Below are 19,999 nucleotides of genomic sequence, written 5' to 3' on the forward strand. Positions count from 1 at the left end.
GGTTGAAACCAGCATGTACCATTCCAAAGCGTTCCTGTTTTAAGTTTTTAAGAAAAATCTCTTCTTTTTTTGGGGTAAGATTTGGAGTTAAATTGTGAATGTTAACCAAGAATCTAAATTTATATATTTTTAAATTTTTTGAAAAAGCGTTAGTTTGTTATATATTTTTTGGATATTAAAATAAATTTTTATAAGATTTTAAATATAAGAAAGAAAATAAGTTTTTGTTTAGAGTTAAGTAGATTGAACTTATTTTTCGTTTTATGGGCCAGTCAGATTGAACCCAATTAGCATTTGTATGGGCTTAAAAACTATTTATAACAAATATAATTTTTGAAATAATAGTGTCGTTCGTGTTTATTATAGGCAATATCTATGAGTTATTCTAATTTTAAATCGCAAGTTGGTAAGAAATATATCATTTATATTATTTAAATTTTAAAAATTTATCTTTTAAATTAAAATTTTATTTTATAAGTTCTATGTACTCAAGAGAGTTTTAAAAATTTATCTTTTAAATTAAATTATATAAATTTTATTAAATAAATTCCATGTATACAAGAGAGTAAAATCAAGTCTCTTAACATCAGACTCGTTTATTTTTAAGAGTAAAATCTAAAATTTTAAATACTTTAAAATTTTTTTATCTCGCCATTACAACTTTCTATCTCATCATCATTATAACTTAAAAAATTTTGAAAACCCAAATCAAAGGATGGCCTACTACCTCGTACAAATTTGAGTACCAGAGTCGGTGTAGTTAAGTTTTATTTGGCCACTTCCATCTCCTTTGTTCGAGAAAAAGAAAGCCGGCTCACTATTAAGTTTCGTCTGAAGGCAAGGAAGATGGCACCATGAAGGACCCCACCGACGGCTGAGAACCTGCCAGGGTCTAAGTAGCACACGTCATTTACGCCATAAATCACCCCAGAGAAAAATAAAGGACGCGCATGCATGCGTCATCGTCTGCGTTCACATTGAAAATTCTGCCGAGGCTGAAAGTAATTGGAGGAACCAACACCCTTGGTAAATAGGTTGGGGCAAATAAGCAGTTTATTAATTTTCAGCTTGATTGGCTGTGAATTTTTTTCGTGCTTCCGGCATCTCACATAGCAAGATTTCTGGCATGGAAGTGGTGGCTTCGATTGTTGGTGGACTAGTTGTAGAAACTGGCCGGCTTTTCTTTGGCTGTATCCATTCTACGACCAACACTATCAAAGTCAGATCAAACCTCGATGCTTTGGAGAAGGGGACGAGATCCCTTAGGACTCTACAAGAAGAACTCATAAATCAATCGGAATTAGCTATGAGAAAAGGAAAAGTGCCAGATACTCCAGTTACGGAATGGATTAAGACGGTTGAGGAGTTTTTGCCTAAAGTCCATCAGATTCAAGCTGTAAATCTTCCTCGACATTCCTTGAATTGCAGTAAGCGGAATAAAATAAGCAAGAAAGTGGTAGAAATGCTCAAAGAGATAGAAAGGCTTATACTAGCTGGAGGATCCCACCTTGGTAAAGTTGCTGTCAGTTGTTCAGCACCCACAGTAGTGGAGCATATTCCTGGACCTCCAATTCGAGATCAAACGATGGCATCTACAATGTTAGCCAAAACTATGACTCTGTTGTCTGATGATGGGATCGGGAGAATTGGGGTTTGGGGAATGGGTGGGATAGGGAAGACTACTCTGGTAAGAAATTTGAACAATGAGCTCAAGAATACTTCGATGCAGCCTTTCAGCATCGTGATATGGATCACGGTTTCCAGGAACTCGGACGTATCAAAGGTCCAAAGAGAAATAGCTGCGAGATTGAATTTGGGGGCTAGAATGGGAGAAAGCCTGGAGAGAATGGCTATCCAACTTCATCACAGGCTTGAGGAGGAGAAATTTCTTCTCATTCTAGATGACGTTTGGGAGAAAATTGACTTGGACAGTTTGGGCATCCCACAGCCTGAAGTTCAAAAGGGTTCTAAGATCATATTGACTTCTCGATTTTTGGATGTTTGTAGGTATATGATGACAGATGTGGAACTTAAAGTGGATTGTTTAGGCGATGAAGAAGCTTGGCAATTGTTTACTCGACATGCAGGGAATGTGGTTAGTCTGGAACATATTAGACCATTCGCAGAAGTAATTACTAGAGAATGTTGCGGATTACCTCTAGCCATCATCATTGTGGGAGCTGCCATGAGAGGAAAGACAATGGTCCAGCTGTGGGAGCATGCCTTGTACGAGTTGCAAAGATCAGTGCCTTGTACAGGAAGCGTGGAGGACAAGGTCTATAAGCCTTTGAAGTGGAGTTACGACTCATTAGAAGGTAAAAACAAAAAACCTTGTTTCCTGTATTGCGCTTTGTTTCCCGAAGACTTCTCAATTGAGATAAGTGAACTAGTATGGTGTTGGCGTGCGGAAGGTTTGATTGATGAACAAGAAAACTATGAGGATTCATTCAATAGAGGAATTTCCTTGATTGAAAATCTCAAGGATTCTTGTTTGTTGGAAGATGGTGCCCGTCAGGGCACTGTGAAGATGCATGACGTTGTTCGTGATGTTGCTATATGGATTTCATCCTCGTCTGAGGATGGATGTAAATCCCTTGTGCGTTCAGGGATTAGCTTGAGCGAGATCTCAGCTTTTGAGCTATCGAATTCTCTCAAAAGAGTTTCTTTCATGAAGAACAAGATAATAAGGCTACCTGATTGTGTGCTACAATGTTCAGGGGCCTCAACTTTGCTACTACAAGGTAATCCTCCCCTTGATAGAATTCCTGAGAGATTCCTGCAAGGATTTGAAGCACTCAGAGTCCTGAATATGAGTGGAACTCGCATTCAGTCATTGCCTCTCTCTCTACTTCAACTTGGTGACCTACGTGCTCTCATTTTGAGGGATTGCTTCTTCCTTGAAGAACTACCCTCACTGGAAGGGCTTAGTAGACTTGAAGTGCTAGATCTCTCTGCCACCCCTATCGGAGAATTGCCAGGAGGGACTGGAAACTTGAGCAACTTGAGGCAACTAAACTTATGCCGTACTCGCCTTCTCAAAACCATTCAAGCTGGAATTTTATCCAAGTTGTCTTGTTTAGAGGTTCTGGATATGACACTCAGTGGTTACCAATTGAGAGTGAAGAGAGTCTCAGAAATGGAGCAGGCATCTTTTGAAGAGCTGGGATGCCTTGAGCGATTGCTGGCTTTATGCATCAGATTGAAGAGGATACCTTGTCCCGACTCTGAAGATCTTTCCTGGATAAATAGATTAAAAAGATTCCAACTTTTCATCGGCCCAGAAGCCATCTCCTTAAAGAGTAGGCATGACACAAGGATGGTAACTATCGGCGGTCTTGATCTTTCTGGAGAACGGATTGGGTGGCTGTTGGGTAATGCAAGTTCGCTTGTCTTATTTACTTGTTGGGGATTGAATGAAATGCTAAAAGACTTGGTGATCAACAATGTTGGCAGCTTTGCTGGTTTAAAATCACTTACTATTGCAAGGTCTGACAGCAGTTTTGCAAAACGAGGAGGAGGACATGCGGTCCGTTGTGACCTACTACCAAATTTGGAGGAACTTCATCTCGAGCAGCTGACTTGCATAGAAAGCATTTCTGAACTTGTTGAGCATCTCGGGCTGAGATTTCTTAGACTAAAATTAATGGAAGTAACCCGATGTAAGCAAATGAAAGATCTTCTCTGTTGTGGTTTCTCCATTATCACCCTGCCAAGACTAGAAGTAATCAAGATAAGCTACTGTCCCGAGTTTGAAGCGCTCTTTAACTGTCATGCAATGCAGGGTACGACTCCAGATACTGTTGTTCCAAACTTACGGAAACTGAAATTGGAGGATGTTCCCAAATTAAGGACTCTTTGCAGAGACCAAGAGACATGGCCGCGTCTAGAGCAGGCTGAGTTTATCAATTGTAATCGTCTTAGGAAGCTGCCTCTTACTGAAAAAAATGCAGATAACATACAAGAAATTAGAGGAGAAACAGAATGGTGGGACGCATTGATGTGGGATACCGATTCAACGAAATCAAGTCTGCAGCCTTATTTTCATCCAGCTGAGCCCCGGGTAAGTACGTGTCAGACCCGGTCTAATTTTAAGAGAGAATAGCCCAGAGAAGAAGATGGCGTACGTAGGGCAACTAAACTCATCCTAAAAAGCATTGAAGCTGGGATTGTATCCAGCCAGGTCGGTGGATATGTAACGCAGAAGTTAAGTTAGCAGTTGAGGAACAGAAATCATTTGGAAGAGCTCCTATGCACGACCCGCTGTTGTCTCCCAACACCTGGCTTTTATAGATAGCATTTCACTCAGAAACAGAGAGCATTGGTATTTACTTTATCAAAAGCTTAGCCAAATATAAAATATGATAAATGTTATCAAAAGAAAGCTTCAATGAATTAGCCAAAAAGATAAGTGCAAAGTTTTGAGTCACATTCGTTTCTTCAAATTTGAAGGGTTAATGTTCACCTATCAAATCTATTGTTTATTCACTTTTAATTTCCAACGATCTTTTTATTCACGTTTAATCTCCAACCGTCTTGTAATAATAATGTAAGAATCAAATTAAATTATTAATTAGCATACGATTAGTGTAATTATAAAATATGAAAAAAAAATATTATTATTAAAATAAATTATATTATATTATTATTTTGATGAATTCAATAGCTAATCTAATGTAGAGTTATGGATAAGGAAGTTTTAAATATATAAAAAATATGTACATTTCATCAAAATTTAAAAATAAATTTAATGAATCCAATGCTAGTGCTCCGAAGATTTATTGGACTAAAATAAAATTGTAGTCTTATTAGGAAGCTGAGAGGTCCTACTGAACTGATTGCTTAATATTTGATATTTTACATGAAGCTCATACCTCACACCATTGTTGACAACTTTTGAAGCAGCTTTCCCTAATGTCAAAAGCAGCAGCAGCAGCAAACATTTTCCCCCTAAAACTAATTAACGAAAGAAAGATCACAGACTCACGTACACAGTTTCAGTTTAGTCTAGAAATAAATCCCCCCCGATTTAAACCATCTAAAAACTCAGATGCTAGAATGGGTAGAAATCCAATATATATATATATATATGCACAAACCGAATATGAAGCTGGAACACAACATTACTCCAACATCTCTTCATCTCAGCAAAATGCCAGAGCGATAATAGAACAAATTTTAAAATTAATAGAATAATGAAAGTTTGAAAGAGTCATTATGAGATGCTATTATTTACATATTACAAACTTAATATAATGTTTGTTATTTACAAAGTCATCAGTAGATTAAAACCAAACAGCACTATCGACATTTCCGCTTCACACTATCCTCTAACTTTCCACCGATTATATTAACACCGCGTTAATGAACCCCTTTGGAGAATAAAAGAATATCTGCACACCTGAGAAAACGAACGAACACAATAACTCAGCACTGCAAGAAACAAAGAGGGAAACTAATTCAATTATGACCAGAAAAAAGTTACAATACTTGTGCAAATCCATCACTAACCACCCCAAAAGCTCGGTAACCTAGGTTTCGCAAGCATGTGAAAATCCGTCATATAATCATATTATACACCGGCTCTCCGAACGTTCATTAATTTATTAACCTCTATCTACCTTTTTAGTCAGCTCAAGACTATAAATAATGGCTCAAAATGGACTCTCTGGACCAGGCTATCTAAGTCATCTATTACATAAAACATCTCTTTTATGCCTCAAGTTCAAACCAAACCAATACAAAGCCAAAAAATAAACATTGCTGCGGGCAATGGTATGACAGTATGTATATGTGTAACGTGTCCTAAACTCCAGAGCAGTGACCTACAAGATAGAATGTCACGCGAATACACTGCATGAAGAAGTTCAATTAAAATCAAGTACTTGGGTAGAAAAGAAGAGGGAGGAAAAAGGAGATCTCAATATATATGAGTGCCAGCATCTTATATTATTAGAATGAACTGACATGAGAACTTCTCACAAGCCTCGATTCCAGACCTTGGGTAACACAGGAAAATATTATTACAATTTGGAAGTTCCAAATAAATGTGATCTCTATTTTAACTTGAAATGAAGGTCTAAAACCCAGGTGTGAAAAACAGGTGTACAATAAAGTGAGCAAGTAACATTCTTGTGCTGATATTAGATGGATTGGTGTGGTTGATGCATTGCCAATACCCTACAATGGCATAAAACTTCAAAGTATGTGTCAAAGAACTATCGTACCACTCTCAAAATTGCTAACTAATAAAGTAATCCATACACATTTTTACCAGATAGCAGGCTAATAGACACCAATAAGTTCAGCAACTTCATTATTTTATGTCTGACAGACTATTTAAATCATTAACAAAGAAAAAACAATTAGGAAAAAGCATACCTCTAATCAAACTCAACACCTTCATCTTCAAAATGATTCTCCATTTTTAGGCTTTCTTTGTTACTATTTACAAGCTTGAGTTGAGCCTCCACTTTGAAGCTCTCTCTATTATTTACAATCTCAAGCCTAGTCTTTGTTTTTGGGCTGTCATTATTATTTACAAAGCTGTTGGTTTCTACTGGCATACGAGGACCATCTGATTCAGTTTCTTCGATGCCATTGTGAAATTCTGCCAGTGAAGCACCACTGTCAGTCACAGAATCAAGAGAGCCAGAGCTGCTCCTGCGTGAAAACCTGCCATTTGCCAACAGACCAGGTCTCTGTTGCTGAAGTCGCCCATTAAGATTGCACTCCAGAGCAGGGTTCCTGTATGACAAGGTAAATGGTGCTTCATAAATGCCAATATGGCCCCTCACTGTTGGGCACAAAGACAATATACAAGTGAATATAAGCAAAAGATACTACTATGCACATTAAGCAAAACATATACTTTTGTTTGTTTGATAAGCGGCATGCCACCAGTTGGGTCTTAATTCCAATACATCCCCTTCTTACTGAAGGTGTTATTTAAGCTATGGCTCAAGCAAAATACAGAATCAACAGATATCAAGTTTTATACAAGATTTAAGTACTTCAAGTATGATAATATGAAGAATCAGGTACCCCAAAATTGAAATCAAAGCTGATTTTTTTTATTGGTGAAAACATAATCGATGTCATGCAAGTAGTCGAATTTCCAGAAATAAGTAAATAAATAAACTCACAAAACTTGTGCACCTTGTTTGCTGGATTTTTGGGGTCGAAAGATAGTCGAAAACTGGAACCAAGCCTTTTGACCTTGCTTCAATCACACAAGTTGGAATCCTTTCAATTTCGATTTCCCCCCCAGAAGCATTTTCTTCATCCCTTTTGGGGCCTCCCACCATCATCGACTGAAAGTATATCTGGCAAGCAAAAGTAAAAGAAAAGGGACACATCAAAAATCAAAGAAAATGCATGCATGAATGACATAAACAAAACATATTCCGTTCCAGCAGAAGACAGATATACCTCAGGTTTTGCCCACAATGGTGCCCGAGGTTGATGCATCTGTAGTTCAGCTTCTGATATATAGAAATGGTGCTTCTCCTCGGGACTGATCTTTGCCTTTGCAAATGTACCCCCAGCTTCAGGATAGATGCTATTTCCCTTCCTCACTCCTTTGGAATATATTTTATTGCTGTCTGAGTTTCCATTCTCACCATATATGTCAATATTATCTTCTCTCTCTCTTCGGTTATGTTTCTGACATATATTCCACTTTTGGATAGCCTCGATGACTAATCTTGCATCACATTCTGGTGCTAACTCAGGACCAGTGCTTAATCCAGGCACATTAGCTGTTGGGTCTAGACAAGTTGAGGTTCGGAACACATACTGTGTCATACAACCAGACGGAGAAAAGACCAAAAGGTGGTACTTTGATTTCGAAGAACTGCAATCCACGTATAAAGCATTCCCTCTGCAATTGTGGAAAGATGAAGCAATAGCCCCAGAAAGAGAACTCATCCTACCTGTTGCAGCTGCTGCTGCACCACTTACAGTTCCTCTCCATCCATTGTTTCCATTCCTTATTCTGCTAACAACAGAAAGTGTAACTGGAGGACCAGCTGCACAAAGGCTCTGTTGATTAGGTGGCCAACGCACTGACGGGTTAGTCATAACACCCAAACTGCTATTTTTTATGGTAAGACTAGCATCAGCAGACTGAAAGTTTACTGATCCCCCGAGAGGATTAATAGTAAACAGATGACTTGTCCCCCTTGATGAACTGATCATAATCCAGTTACTGTCGTCACTGAAAGTGATATCCTGTATGACCTGAATCGATTACCAAAACAATCCTAGAAAAGTGAGATGATAACAATGACATATTCAAGAAGGAACATTGAAAAATGTATCTGACACTTACTGCATTTGTAAAGCCACGTTGCAACCTGTAAAGATGTACATAAGATGCACCTGCATCAGATGCAGAGGAGCTTCCAGGGAGTCCGGGGATTATTTTGAAAACATTTATGTTGTGCCCCTGGACCGAAGCGGTAACTAAAAGGGTGCCGCTGGGGTCAAAGCATAATGCTGAGATAGGACTCTTGTGTGCCCTGAACTGGGCAATAACAACTTTGCTGACAATATCTCTGACAATGACCTGATAACCAAAAGAACAATAAAACCTAGGGAAAAATATTTTTTGACAAGTAAAACCTAGGGAAAAATATATGAGATAAAAAGGATCGAGCCAGTGTCATTCATAAATAGCTTTATTCGTATATGCTACAACAGCAAGAGGTTGCACAGCATAGGTTGAAACCATACTTGGTACCAGGAAACCCATGACTCAAAACACATTAGAATAATTCATAAGAGAGGTCAAACTTAACAATATTTTCTGTACAGCTCTTATTCTGTAACTATATTTTCTGTACAGCTCTTATTCTGTAACATAATGCATTCACAAAGGCAAAGAAGCAAAAGCAAAGTAAAAGTACATGAACTCTAGTCAAACATGCAAAAATAAAGCATTAGAGAAATGAAGCAAGCATGCATATGTTGTTTCAGTAACAAATAAAAGCATGGTTGAGAAAAGCATGTACCATTCCGGCATTTTCCGCATCTATTAGATGAATATTAACTGTTCCATTACTTTTCGAGCCAGGATTCCCCGATTGCATTGAAGTATTATTATCAGGCAGTAGCTCAGAGCAGTATCTGGACAGCTTCTTATACCCCATGTCTCCTAGGGTCACAATCCCAGCAGCAAGTTGCTTGCTGGATTCTTTTGCATAGTGAGCCACCATGCTCCCATTCGAAGGAAAACCGGGAAAGCTGGCAGAAGGCAATAGATGTTGTGGACTGACACGCCCTGAATTCAAGACTGCAACTGGACTTCCACTATAAGCAAGCCATCGAGGACCCACAGCAAGAGGCCCATAACCTATGCCTCCAGAACCAGGGCACATCGTAATTATAGGATTCGTAAGAATGGTATAATCCCTCTCTAAAGTTGTGGCATCAAAGCAGTGTATCTGCAATTTGTAACACTTATTTTTTTACACTTATAATAGGCATAAGAAAAGGGTGCTTGAAAGATATGCAAGTAATATACCTGAGCTGCTTGAGAAATAGCGACAACTCGGGAACTGCATCTTACAGAGTAAACAACTGATCTGAACTTTAGCACATGGACGTAAGATTGAGATCTAATTGAATAAAACCGAACAGTAGTAGGCAAAAAAATTCCATTTACAGGATCATGGCCATTTGAGATGCTACCATTGCCAGGAGTGGCTGAACCATCCTGAATGTTACCACCAATAGAAAGGGACCCATCACCACAAACTACCAGCATTGGGTGGCAGTCTGCAAACTTGCCTTGCAACCCCTTTGTTGCCACCGGTTTTGGTAGCATTTGCATAAATGAAACAGGGCCGTCATGTCTCGAAACTAGATCACGGACATTATCGGCATCCTCGACATCCCAAACCTGGAAACCGGACCTGTAAGCCAGCAGGAGAACTTGTCGAATGACATCTCCCTCACCCTCTAACTTGTCAAACCCAGCCCAAATCACCTATATAAGTTTTACATGAAAAATATAAAACTAGTTATCTCCAAGTGTATTGGTTACTTTAACAAATACAAAATAACATATTATGAGAGGATCATTAATTTTAAAGATGCACGACTAGCAGCCTTTAATACACACACACACACAATAGAGCCTATAAAATATATAAATATACACAATAGAGAAAGACCGCAAATAAGAATGTAAAAAGCATGACTAATCTACATCAACACGGGACAAGATTCAACCTTATCATGCACGTATCTTCAATTGTCAATGTGAATTTATCAAAGAAATATAAAACATTGGATCAAAGATTTTCAACTGCATAGCTTTACAGTATTATGGCATAATAACACCTCACTCACAGTCTACATGTCCACATTCGAGCACATTTGGCCCCATGTAATTAAGCATGCAGATACAAATGACTTGCATTATTATTGGCATTACATTTTTATAAGTCAAAAAGAAGGCGGAATGTGAAGGGAAGCAAATGCCTTGCAATTATAAAACCACTTCCATAAGCATTTAGCATTATTTTTTCCCAGTTTTGTATAAAACATCTCCTTTTATGGGATTTTGTAACCTTTTCCCCTCAATTTACGCTAACATGATATAAGCCTGCTACGCATAGGATCTTCTATTGCTATCTTGTGAACACTCTCTGAATATAAGACTGAATAGGAACAACATTAACCACATCCTTCAATAAATACCATACACAAACTCCTGAACTTCATCGCCAAAATTCCGTTGTAGAAGTTGACGTCTATGTATTAAATTGCGAAAAAATCTATTCATCATCCCAATTCCCATCATCCAATGATGTGGCATTAGATGATAAGTTCCTTATCATCTAATGCCACATCATTGGATGATGAGAAGATGATGGAAATTGTACTGATGAATAGCATTACTCATTAAATCGCACATAAACTCCTAATGAAGCAGCGATCACAAGTACCACTCCTCCGTTAGATGGTCAATTTTCAATGGACCCCACTAATTTCACAAACCAAAACACACAAGTGTGCATACAAAAAAAAAAAACTCTGTTCCCAAACACATTTGCCTTGTGTACCCACTCCCTCTTTCACATGCACCAACAAAAACAATCTCGATATTTATTTAATGACTACAAAAATCTCAAGAGATTTCCATAGCCAAACAAGCCTTACATTTCCCAATTTTATTTCATGTTCTATGTTACTGAACAGAAAAAATAAGGTAAGATTTGTGTCCACCAAATAAGTAGTGCATAACAAGCAGCAAATGTTCCAACTAAATGTTATTGATTTGATTCCTGATTCATGAACCAAATGAAGCCCACAGACTGACACAATCACAGCACAGAAAACCAAAAGATGTGGAAATAACACATTTAGCTTAAACCCAACTACTACTTGATTAAGAGGACGGCCATAGTTTTATTCAGCAACAAACCTATTTGCTTTCATACTTTTTAAACAACCTTTAATAGCATCACAAAAATCCCAAAGGTAAGCACATATGCTAACGTCAGCCGCAAACATACTAAAATAGAAATACATTTTAAAATTGACAACCTTAGCCAATCAACAAACAACTTTTTTTTTTTTATAAGTAATAAATTTTATTCAAAGAAATAGGCATAAGCCCAAGTACACAGGACGTATACAAAAGAAATACCTACAACTTCCAGAAACAAAAAAGAAAACTACCACCATAAAGCTAAAACAGATGCCGAAAATTATCCCCCATTACAAAATCTTTAGCCCAAGAACTCAAAAGTACTCAAGAAAAAAACTCTAAGATCTCCCAAAGAATGTTCTCTATCTTTGAAGCATCTCCCATTTCTTTCGAACCAAATGCACCACATAAGACAAGGAGGAATCATTTTCCAAACACACATCGCCTTCTTACAGCCCTTCACACCCTTCCACCCTACCAATAAATCCACCACTTCCCTGAGCATAACCCAATGTAATCCTGTCCAACTCAAAACCTCGTTCCACAAGAATCTTGTCACTTTGCAGTGAAGGAAAAGGTGATTTACAGATTCTCCATCCCTTTTGCACAAAACACACCAATCAGCAATAAACAAACCTCTCCTTCTAAGGTTTTCAGTAGTCAATACTTTGCCCAAAGAAGCCACCCAACAGAAAAAAGCAACCTTAGAAGGAACTTTCACTTTCCGAATACTTTTCCAAGGGAATACGCAACTACCATGGCTTGACAAAATTCTGTAATAAGATGAAACTGAAAACTTACCATTTCCAGCAGGAATCCACACCATACAATCCTCTCTATCTTGGACCAGTTTTGAGCTGTAAAGTTTAACCAGCAGAGCCTTAACTTCATCCACTTCCCAGTCATTAACATTCCATTCAACCTTAAGGTTTTCAGTAGCCAATCAACAAACAACTAAGACATTTTGTTTCTAAACATGCCAGTTGAGAGCATGATTGTAATCATTTTTAGTGTTACTCCTTACTCTTACGGGGACAAATTATCAGCTCAACCAGCAAAAGTTAAATTTGTCCACCTCTCTGTCACTAAACAAGCCAATCCTCGTAAAGAGCTCAGGAAGTATAAACAATACAAATCCATAAGATGAGAAGACACGGCATGATCTCTCACACACCCAAAAAGAAATCCTAAACTACAAGGATAAGAACCCAAAATTATGTCCCCAACTATCAAGCCAAAACACAGGTATCACTTATTAGACTACATGGCTGCCAAAACCTATGCTATCCACAATTGAAAAGGAGTGTCAAGCAGCAACAGGAGGTCAAAAATAACTAAGGTCTTGTTTGTTTTCGCATATGAGATGAGATGAGTTGAGATAAAAGTTGAAAATTGAATAAAATATTGTTATGATATTTTTTTAATATTATTATTATTATTTTGGGATTTGAAAATGTTGAATTGTTTATTTTAGTTTGTGTGAGAATTTGGAAAAATTTTAATGATTAGATAAGATGTGTTGTGAAAATAAACAAGACATAAGATGAACTATGGTTAACCCCAAAAAATCCACTTACAAGACATCAAAACGCATTGAAAACCTCTCATACAATCCAATTGACTAGATTATCCTCTATAAACCCTACTAGGACATACCAGCGTCCTCTACATTTATTGGGTCAACGAACAATTTTATTGGGTCACCTTATAAGATGAACTAAACTACATTTATTGCAGCGTCCTCAACTGCAACACAACTTCAATTACAATTTTTTTTTTTTTTATCGGTAATCAAAGTATTTTATTCATAAAAGTAGGCAAAACTCAAGTATACAATAAGTATACATGAGAAATACCTAACTAGAGTTTACAAACGATAGTAAAAAGTCATGGACACTTAGTCCGTTACGAACAATGGCCCCCACCCATGAAAACAATGTTTTAAAGAAAAATACTTTCAGTCCCACCCACAACTTCAACCACAATTATCAACCTTTCAACATTTGCATCTGTAACTTTTCATATCCAGCGTACTAACTTGTATGGGCATACAGCAATCATCTTTGTACAGGAAAAACAGGCTCAAAGTAAAATTTTTACTTTGCCCAAAGAAAAGCCTCGTATTTCCATGCTTAAAGTAATGCATGAAAATTCCAAGTTGGGAATACCCATAAACTGAAATGGTGGGCAAAAGATTCTCAACCACCATTCTTTCTTTTATCAGCATATTAAACTAAAACTACATTCATTTAATGACTTCCCCATTTAGAAAGTTTCAAGTAGTTTTCTATCTAAGCGGGGAAAATTGCAATAAAATCATCTCAACAAACATATAAACACTCATTATATTTACTCCGTGAATAAACTATTATATTGTACATTTACGTTCCCTTAACTCTTATGGGTTCCGTCCTACACAACAAATTCCAATTGAGCAAAACTAAAAATTTCGCCGATTTCTTAACTTGGTAATACTTAAATGAAAATAACGAAAACCATTACACCTCATACCTGATCATGGTTGGCATCGTCGTCCCTATCAACAATCGATGACGCTACCGAGGCCGCTGATCGAGCCACTGTCGATGCCCCCGATGACACGATCCTCAGGTAGCTGGAAATGGCACGAAACGAGCTCGGAATAAAGCCGTTGGGCCGGCCTGGCCTTGGCACACCACCCTGCTGTTGTTTCTGGCCATCATTCCTCATTCCAAGAACCAAAGACAGTAAAATAGCCAACACCCAAAAAACAAAAATCTCCGATTCTCCAATAGCTCCCTTAATCATAACCCCAGGCTGTTTCTGTTTTCTCTTCTAAGCCAAACCCCCGAAAGAAAGAAACAGTCCCAATTCATTCGCCCGATTTGCAATGGTTTCCATCCCCTCCCTTTGCCTCAAACAAAAGCATTCAATCCCAATTCAGAAACACCCAAACAGTGCACAACCAACACCCACAAATGAAAACAAAAAACCGCTTTGATTCTTTTGGCGTTTGCACATCCAATTCTATATTTAAAAAAAAAACAATGATAACGTTGAAAGTGCTTTGAAAACAAAGTTGCAAGGATTTGTCTTCAATAACCACAAAGCCAAAATCAAAGCAGCATAAAAAAGAAATTGAAATCTTCAATAGCAACAACAAGCTTAGTGGCTAATCACGATAAAATAATCAACGAAATTTACAGACAAAATAAAAAAAAAACAAGCAAAAAAATAGAAAAGAATTTTGTTTGAATTGGGAAAGTTAAAACAAGAGAAAAAGAAAAAGATTGGAAAATCAAATTATGGTACAGGATTGGAGGGCAGAATCCAGATGTTTAGGGTTTTGGAATGAAAAGTTGAAAAGCACCGAAAAATCGTCGAAAAATAGGGCGAGATCGGAGGAGAGAGAGGGAAAAGTATTATGGGGAAAGAGGGAAGAGAGAGTTTGGGAACTTGGATAAGGGAGGAGAAAACTTTAGAGGAAAAACGTGTAAATCTATATTTGTCTATCGTATAATTTTTATACAAGTTTTCTCACTTTTTTTTTTTTTTTCTCAAAATTGTTGGTGTGCAAATTGAGTTCGTTTCCCAAGTTCAAGCTGATATTCAAAACAATCTCGTAAAAACCTCCAGCGCACGTCTCGTTCTGTCGTCTCAACGTTGTCCAAAATAGTTTTTCACTTCCTTTTTTTCTAATTTAAATCATGATGAATCGATGATGAGGTATGAATTTTATTAAAATAAATTATTGGTAAATAAATAATTTTTGTAAATTAATTTAATTTAACGTGATAGTTCTAATTTCGTTTGGATTCAGAAAAAATCACAATCTATCTCTTTTCATCATTATCATTTTCTTAAATTATTATATAAAATATAATAAACAATTTAATTTTTTTAAATTTTAAAATAATAATAATATTAAAAATTAATATTTTAACAATATTTTACTCAATTCATCTAGAACCATCTCATTTTATCTCACTATCTAAATCAACTTATATAAAATCACATCAATTTATATGATTATTTTTATAAAATCTTTATATAAATGTAACACTTCTCTCCTTTAATAGTATTCACTCCGTTATGAATTTATTGTATTTCTTCCTTACCATACGATGATATGTAAATTAAAATTGATACCTACATACATATTTTAAATTTTATGACATATTATGATATGATAGAAGTATCACGTCATTCATATTCTCAATTTCCTAACAATCTTCACCTCAAACTAATATTAAGGTTATCGTTGGATCTAAATTCAAATGATTTATGAATAGTAATTAAATAATTTGTTAATAATAATAAAATAATAGTTAATAATTTATAAATAGTAATGAAGTAATCTGAAAATATTTAAAAATACTTGTGTTTTCAAACAAGCCTCAACTTGGATTAAAGGTTTATAAATGTCATTATTAACATTGATGAACATACTAGTTAGAAAACTTATACATGTCATTAGTTTTTATTTTTATTGTTTTCACTTTAGCAAGTATGTAGTGAAAGAATGATGAGTATAATAATTTAATTAGTTTAGTAAGAATAAAATCAAATAAATAAATAAAAATAAGTGTAGTCTGTAGATTGATGAATAGTAAAAATCTATTAGTTAGAGGCTTAAAAGGCCGTCCAAAGGTTGATTATGATTTACGGGCTCATAATAGTTACACCAATGATCAATCATTTGCTTCCTTTGTCGTTACTTAGAAGCACAATGCCTTGTAACAGATATCACATGTTTTCACCAATATTTGCTACAAAACAACTAAAAACAAAAACGATATTCAATAGTGGAATAATGTTTGGCTAGGAATGACAATAATGCTATAATGTTTGGTGTTTTTTGCCCACCAAATATCTAATGCCAGAGAAATAACAAGTTTTGTTTGGATTGAAAAAATATCTCAATTTATTTCATTTAATCATCACAACGTTTACAAACTTTTAAATAAAATATAATAAACAATTCAATTTTTTCAAATCTCACAATAAAATATAATTAAAAAATAATATTTTATTTAACTTTTATTTCATCTCATCTTAACTCAACTCACTATCTAAATCTTATTTAACAATTTTTTTTTCCAGGCAAGCATTTTATAGATAAACTAATCTCAACTAATCTTATATCATTATTACAATTTTTTTAAATTTCCACACAAAACACAATAAATAATTCAAATTTTCAAATTTTAAAATAATAATAATATTACAAAATAATATTATAATAATATTTTATTCAAATTTTAATTTTTATCTAAAATTATCTCATTTTATCTCACTATCCAAACGGGGCCTAAGTGGTTACAAGATACTAGATTCAATTGAGTGGGAATCCCCAACAATTATTTCAAAACAAACAAATGCAACACAAGAGAAATATAAAATAGGGATCTAGAGCCAACAATTTAGCTCCCATCCATTTCTCACTAAGGGGAAACCGCTTCAAGCGGTTGTATGGTATGATAAACAAACTATTAAACTACGACTAAAAGTCATAGTGGAATGTTGGGTGTTACATTTTGTTGGTATGAACCAGCTGAATGAAACTTTCACAACTATTTTATCTTGATATTTGGTTAGGAAAAACAAGAATATAGGAAAGTAACAATCAGAATATGAGTCGATACGTCGAGATAGAATCGTCACTGATTGTGGAGGCGCGTGTGGTTCACGCCCCACTCTTGGAAAGAAGGTAATAGTCAGATCTAAGAGATCCGAAGTCGTTGATCTCAATGGTACCGTGTGTGACGACGCGTGAGACTTATGCGCCGTTTTTTAGGATAGTTTTTTTTTTTCCACCTTTTAACAAATCGGCGGTTGGGGAGTCTGCTGGTAGGGCATGTGGCAGTCGTAGGAGGCCAGTAGGAAACAAGTCAGCACATTTTGGTGCTAGGAACAGAAAACTACAAAAAAATTAAGAAAAAAAACTATATAATTCAGGCGTTGGCCGGACAGGAGGGGGCAAGGAAGCTCCTCCCTCTGGACAGAAAGGATGGGATCTTTGATTACTTTGGTAGAGAGAAAAAGAAACCTCTGGAGAAAGAAACGTTGTGTACCTTCCTCAAATGTTATTTAACCTCCTCAAACGGTTACCAAGTCTTACCCATGTCTTATGTAGACGATAAATAATATTTACAGTCATATAATGCATAAGCACATTATTCTTGAAAAAATGTAAGCAAATGTATGATCTATATGAAAAAATTAATTTTTTAATAATAGATTCTACTCTTTTTTAAAAGGAGTGTGCAATGCTTGTAAAACTCATGATTGTATCTAATATTATTCTTATTTTTTAATATATTATTAAATAATTAAAAAATTATTTATTTATATAGTAATCATTTTATGCAACATCAAAAAATAAAAGAGTGATAATTTATAAGTAATATATCTGTCATTGCATTATGCCATTACATATAACGTGAAATCAACGTAGTAAAACCAGGATGTATTCTTCATGATGGACAGCTTAGTCATAAATATACGTAGCTTTCGTTAACAGCTACGTAGTAGCCGTCCGTGAAAGCTGTTGGGGTTGGACAAACGAAGGTTTTGTCACACGGCTTTAAGAAAAAGGGATAAAGAGTGTCCGCATAATGTTTCTTTGTAGCTACCCTTCTAAAATATGAGATGAAAATGGCGATGCCACGTTGGAATCGGATTTTTGATAAAAAAATTTAGAATAATATTAAATACAATCTTAAATTATATAAGTTTTGTTCACTCATTTTAATAAAAAACTAAATCCACCACTAATATAATAATTTTTTAACCTAGATCTTAAATTTATCAAATTTTTTTTTTAAATAACGAAATTTGGACATTCTAAATTTATAAATATAATTTCTTAAAAACTCAAGATTCGTTTGGATGATTAACTTATCTCAACTCATCATTAAAATATTTTTAAATTATAACGTAAAATATAATAAATAATTTAATTTTTTTAAATTTTTAAATAATAATAATATTAAAAAATAATATTATAATAATATTTTATCATTTCAACTAAATTCAATTCAGTTTAACATCTAAACGTAGTCTTAATATGATAAGACGTGGTAGCTCTTGGAACAATTTACTATTATTGTGCAATGTTTGGTGAAGTATGCGTGGTAGATAGGAAGGTTGGTGGAATAAATTATAATACTAATGATACGTAGATGGAAAATTGGAAATAGAAATTCCGGAGGAGTTTAGATTATTAGATTGTACGGATTGGTGTTGAAGCCAAGTTTTCTTGTCAACCAAGCCCACAATATATACCTCCCGGAAATTTAGTAGCTTCTTTTTCACTCTTTCGATTGAATTTAGGGAAACGGTCCAATTAAACACAACCATATAGGATATTGGTGTTCTTATAGCACTTATCATTTTATTTATATCTGTTTCTAGTCATATTGTTTTTTGGTTTTTCTAGGCAGGAGGAAATGTTCAATCCTGATCCCAACTTTGCTGTTAACCTGTTGTGACTTGTGTCAAACGTGGCTTGCAGCCGAATAAGTATATTTCTAGAGTTATAGAACCAATGGATGGCAAGAAATTAAGTAGAATTTGTACTATACTGAGGTGGCTGGATAAACATTAATGCCAAAGTGCTTGACTAGTTATCATCTTTTACATCACAAATCAGTAAATGATTTATCATTTTTATTATTCTATTTGAATATATATATTGATATGTATTTAAATAAAATAATAAAATTGATAAATTATCTATTAGTATAATGTATAGATGATAAATAAAATTTCTCTTATTTATTATCGACATCAAAAATAAAAAACAATTTAGAAGTTAAAGAGTTTAGGTTACGTTTAGATGTTGATCTGAATCTAATTCTTTATGAATATTAGGGAGTTAAGTAGTAGAGATAATTATATTAGACCCATCTAATATGAGTTTAAAGTATATTTAGATGTTAAGATAAATTTAATATTTGTTATAAAAAATTAAAAAAGATTGTGTGTCTTATGTGTAAATAAATTTTAAATTAAAATAAATTTAAAAATTTAAAAATTAAATATTCAAATATTAAAATCAATTTAAAGTTAAACTCAATTCACCTCAGTTACAAACGCAGCCTTTATCCACGCCAGTGGGAAGTTCTGTCTTCGAGGTTTGCTACACAACCTCCACCACACTCCACACTTCATATTTTTTTAAATTTTTAAAATTTTTTTTTTGAGTTTATTTTTTTTAAATTATTTTAAATTATTTATTCATTATTTATATAATAAATATTTAATAAAAGAAAAAAATAATAAAAATTAAAAATAATATGAAGTGTGGAGGTTGTATGAATAGTAAGAGGTTGAGTAGATTTTTTGTCTTCAATATCCCTGACCTCAATTCATAAAATAATTTTGACAATCACGAGAAGATATTGAAGAGTTGCTGTGGAGACAGGTGAAGGCATGACCATTAACGTCCTTTTACTGTGTACAAAGCTTCAGATACGTATGGAATCAGTCGTTGCCATCACAACCTTCTTGGCCTGTGTTGAACAGATATTTTATATATAAAACATATATAAAATATCTGTTCAACACATTATTCACGTG

General features: G+C 35.0%; 2 protein-coding genes across 2 annotated transcripts; one reads left to right on the top strand and one right to left on the bottom strand.

Moving 5' to 3' along the window:
• The first annotated feature begins 833 nt into the window (after window positions 1-833).
• Window positions 834-4,477, top strand: LOC108999376 (disease resistance protein At4g27190-like). Its single transcript, XM_018976268.2, has one exon. The coding sequence runs from the start codon at window positions 1,127-1,129 to the stop codon at window positions 4,100-4,102; it is 2,976 nt and encodes a 991-aa protein (XP_018831813.2). The 5' UTR covers window positions 834-1,126; the 3' UTR covers window positions 4,103-4,477.
• A 704-nt stretch (window positions 4,478-5,181) lies between these two features.
• LOC108999377 (autophagy-related protein 18f-like) lies at window positions 5,182-14,920 on the bottom strand. The gene is made up of 8 exons (XM_018976269.2): window positions 13,949-14,920; window positions 9,524-9,988; window positions 9,012-9,443; window positions 8,330-8,566; window positions 7,429-8,238; window positions 7,156-7,322; window positions 6,379-6,744; window positions 5,182-5,398 (listed from the first exon to the last, which is right to left on the bottom strand). The coding sequence occupies exons 1-7, from the start codon at window positions 14,222-14,224 to the stop codon at window positions 6,381-6,383; spliced, it is 2,751 nt and encodes a 916-aa protein (XP_018831814.1). The 5' UTR covers window positions 14,225-14,920; the 3' UTR covers window positions 5,182-5,398; window positions 6,379-6,380.
• Window positions 14,921-19,999: the final 5,079 nt, after the last annotated feature.

The sequence above is a fragment of the Juglans regia genome, chromosome 2 (assembly GCF_001411555.2).
Source record: "Juglans regia cultivar Chandler chromosome 2, Walnut 2.0, whole genome shotgun sequence".
NCBI lineage: Eukaryota > Viridiplantae > Streptophyta > Magnoliopsida > Fagales > Juglandaceae > Juglans > Juglans regia.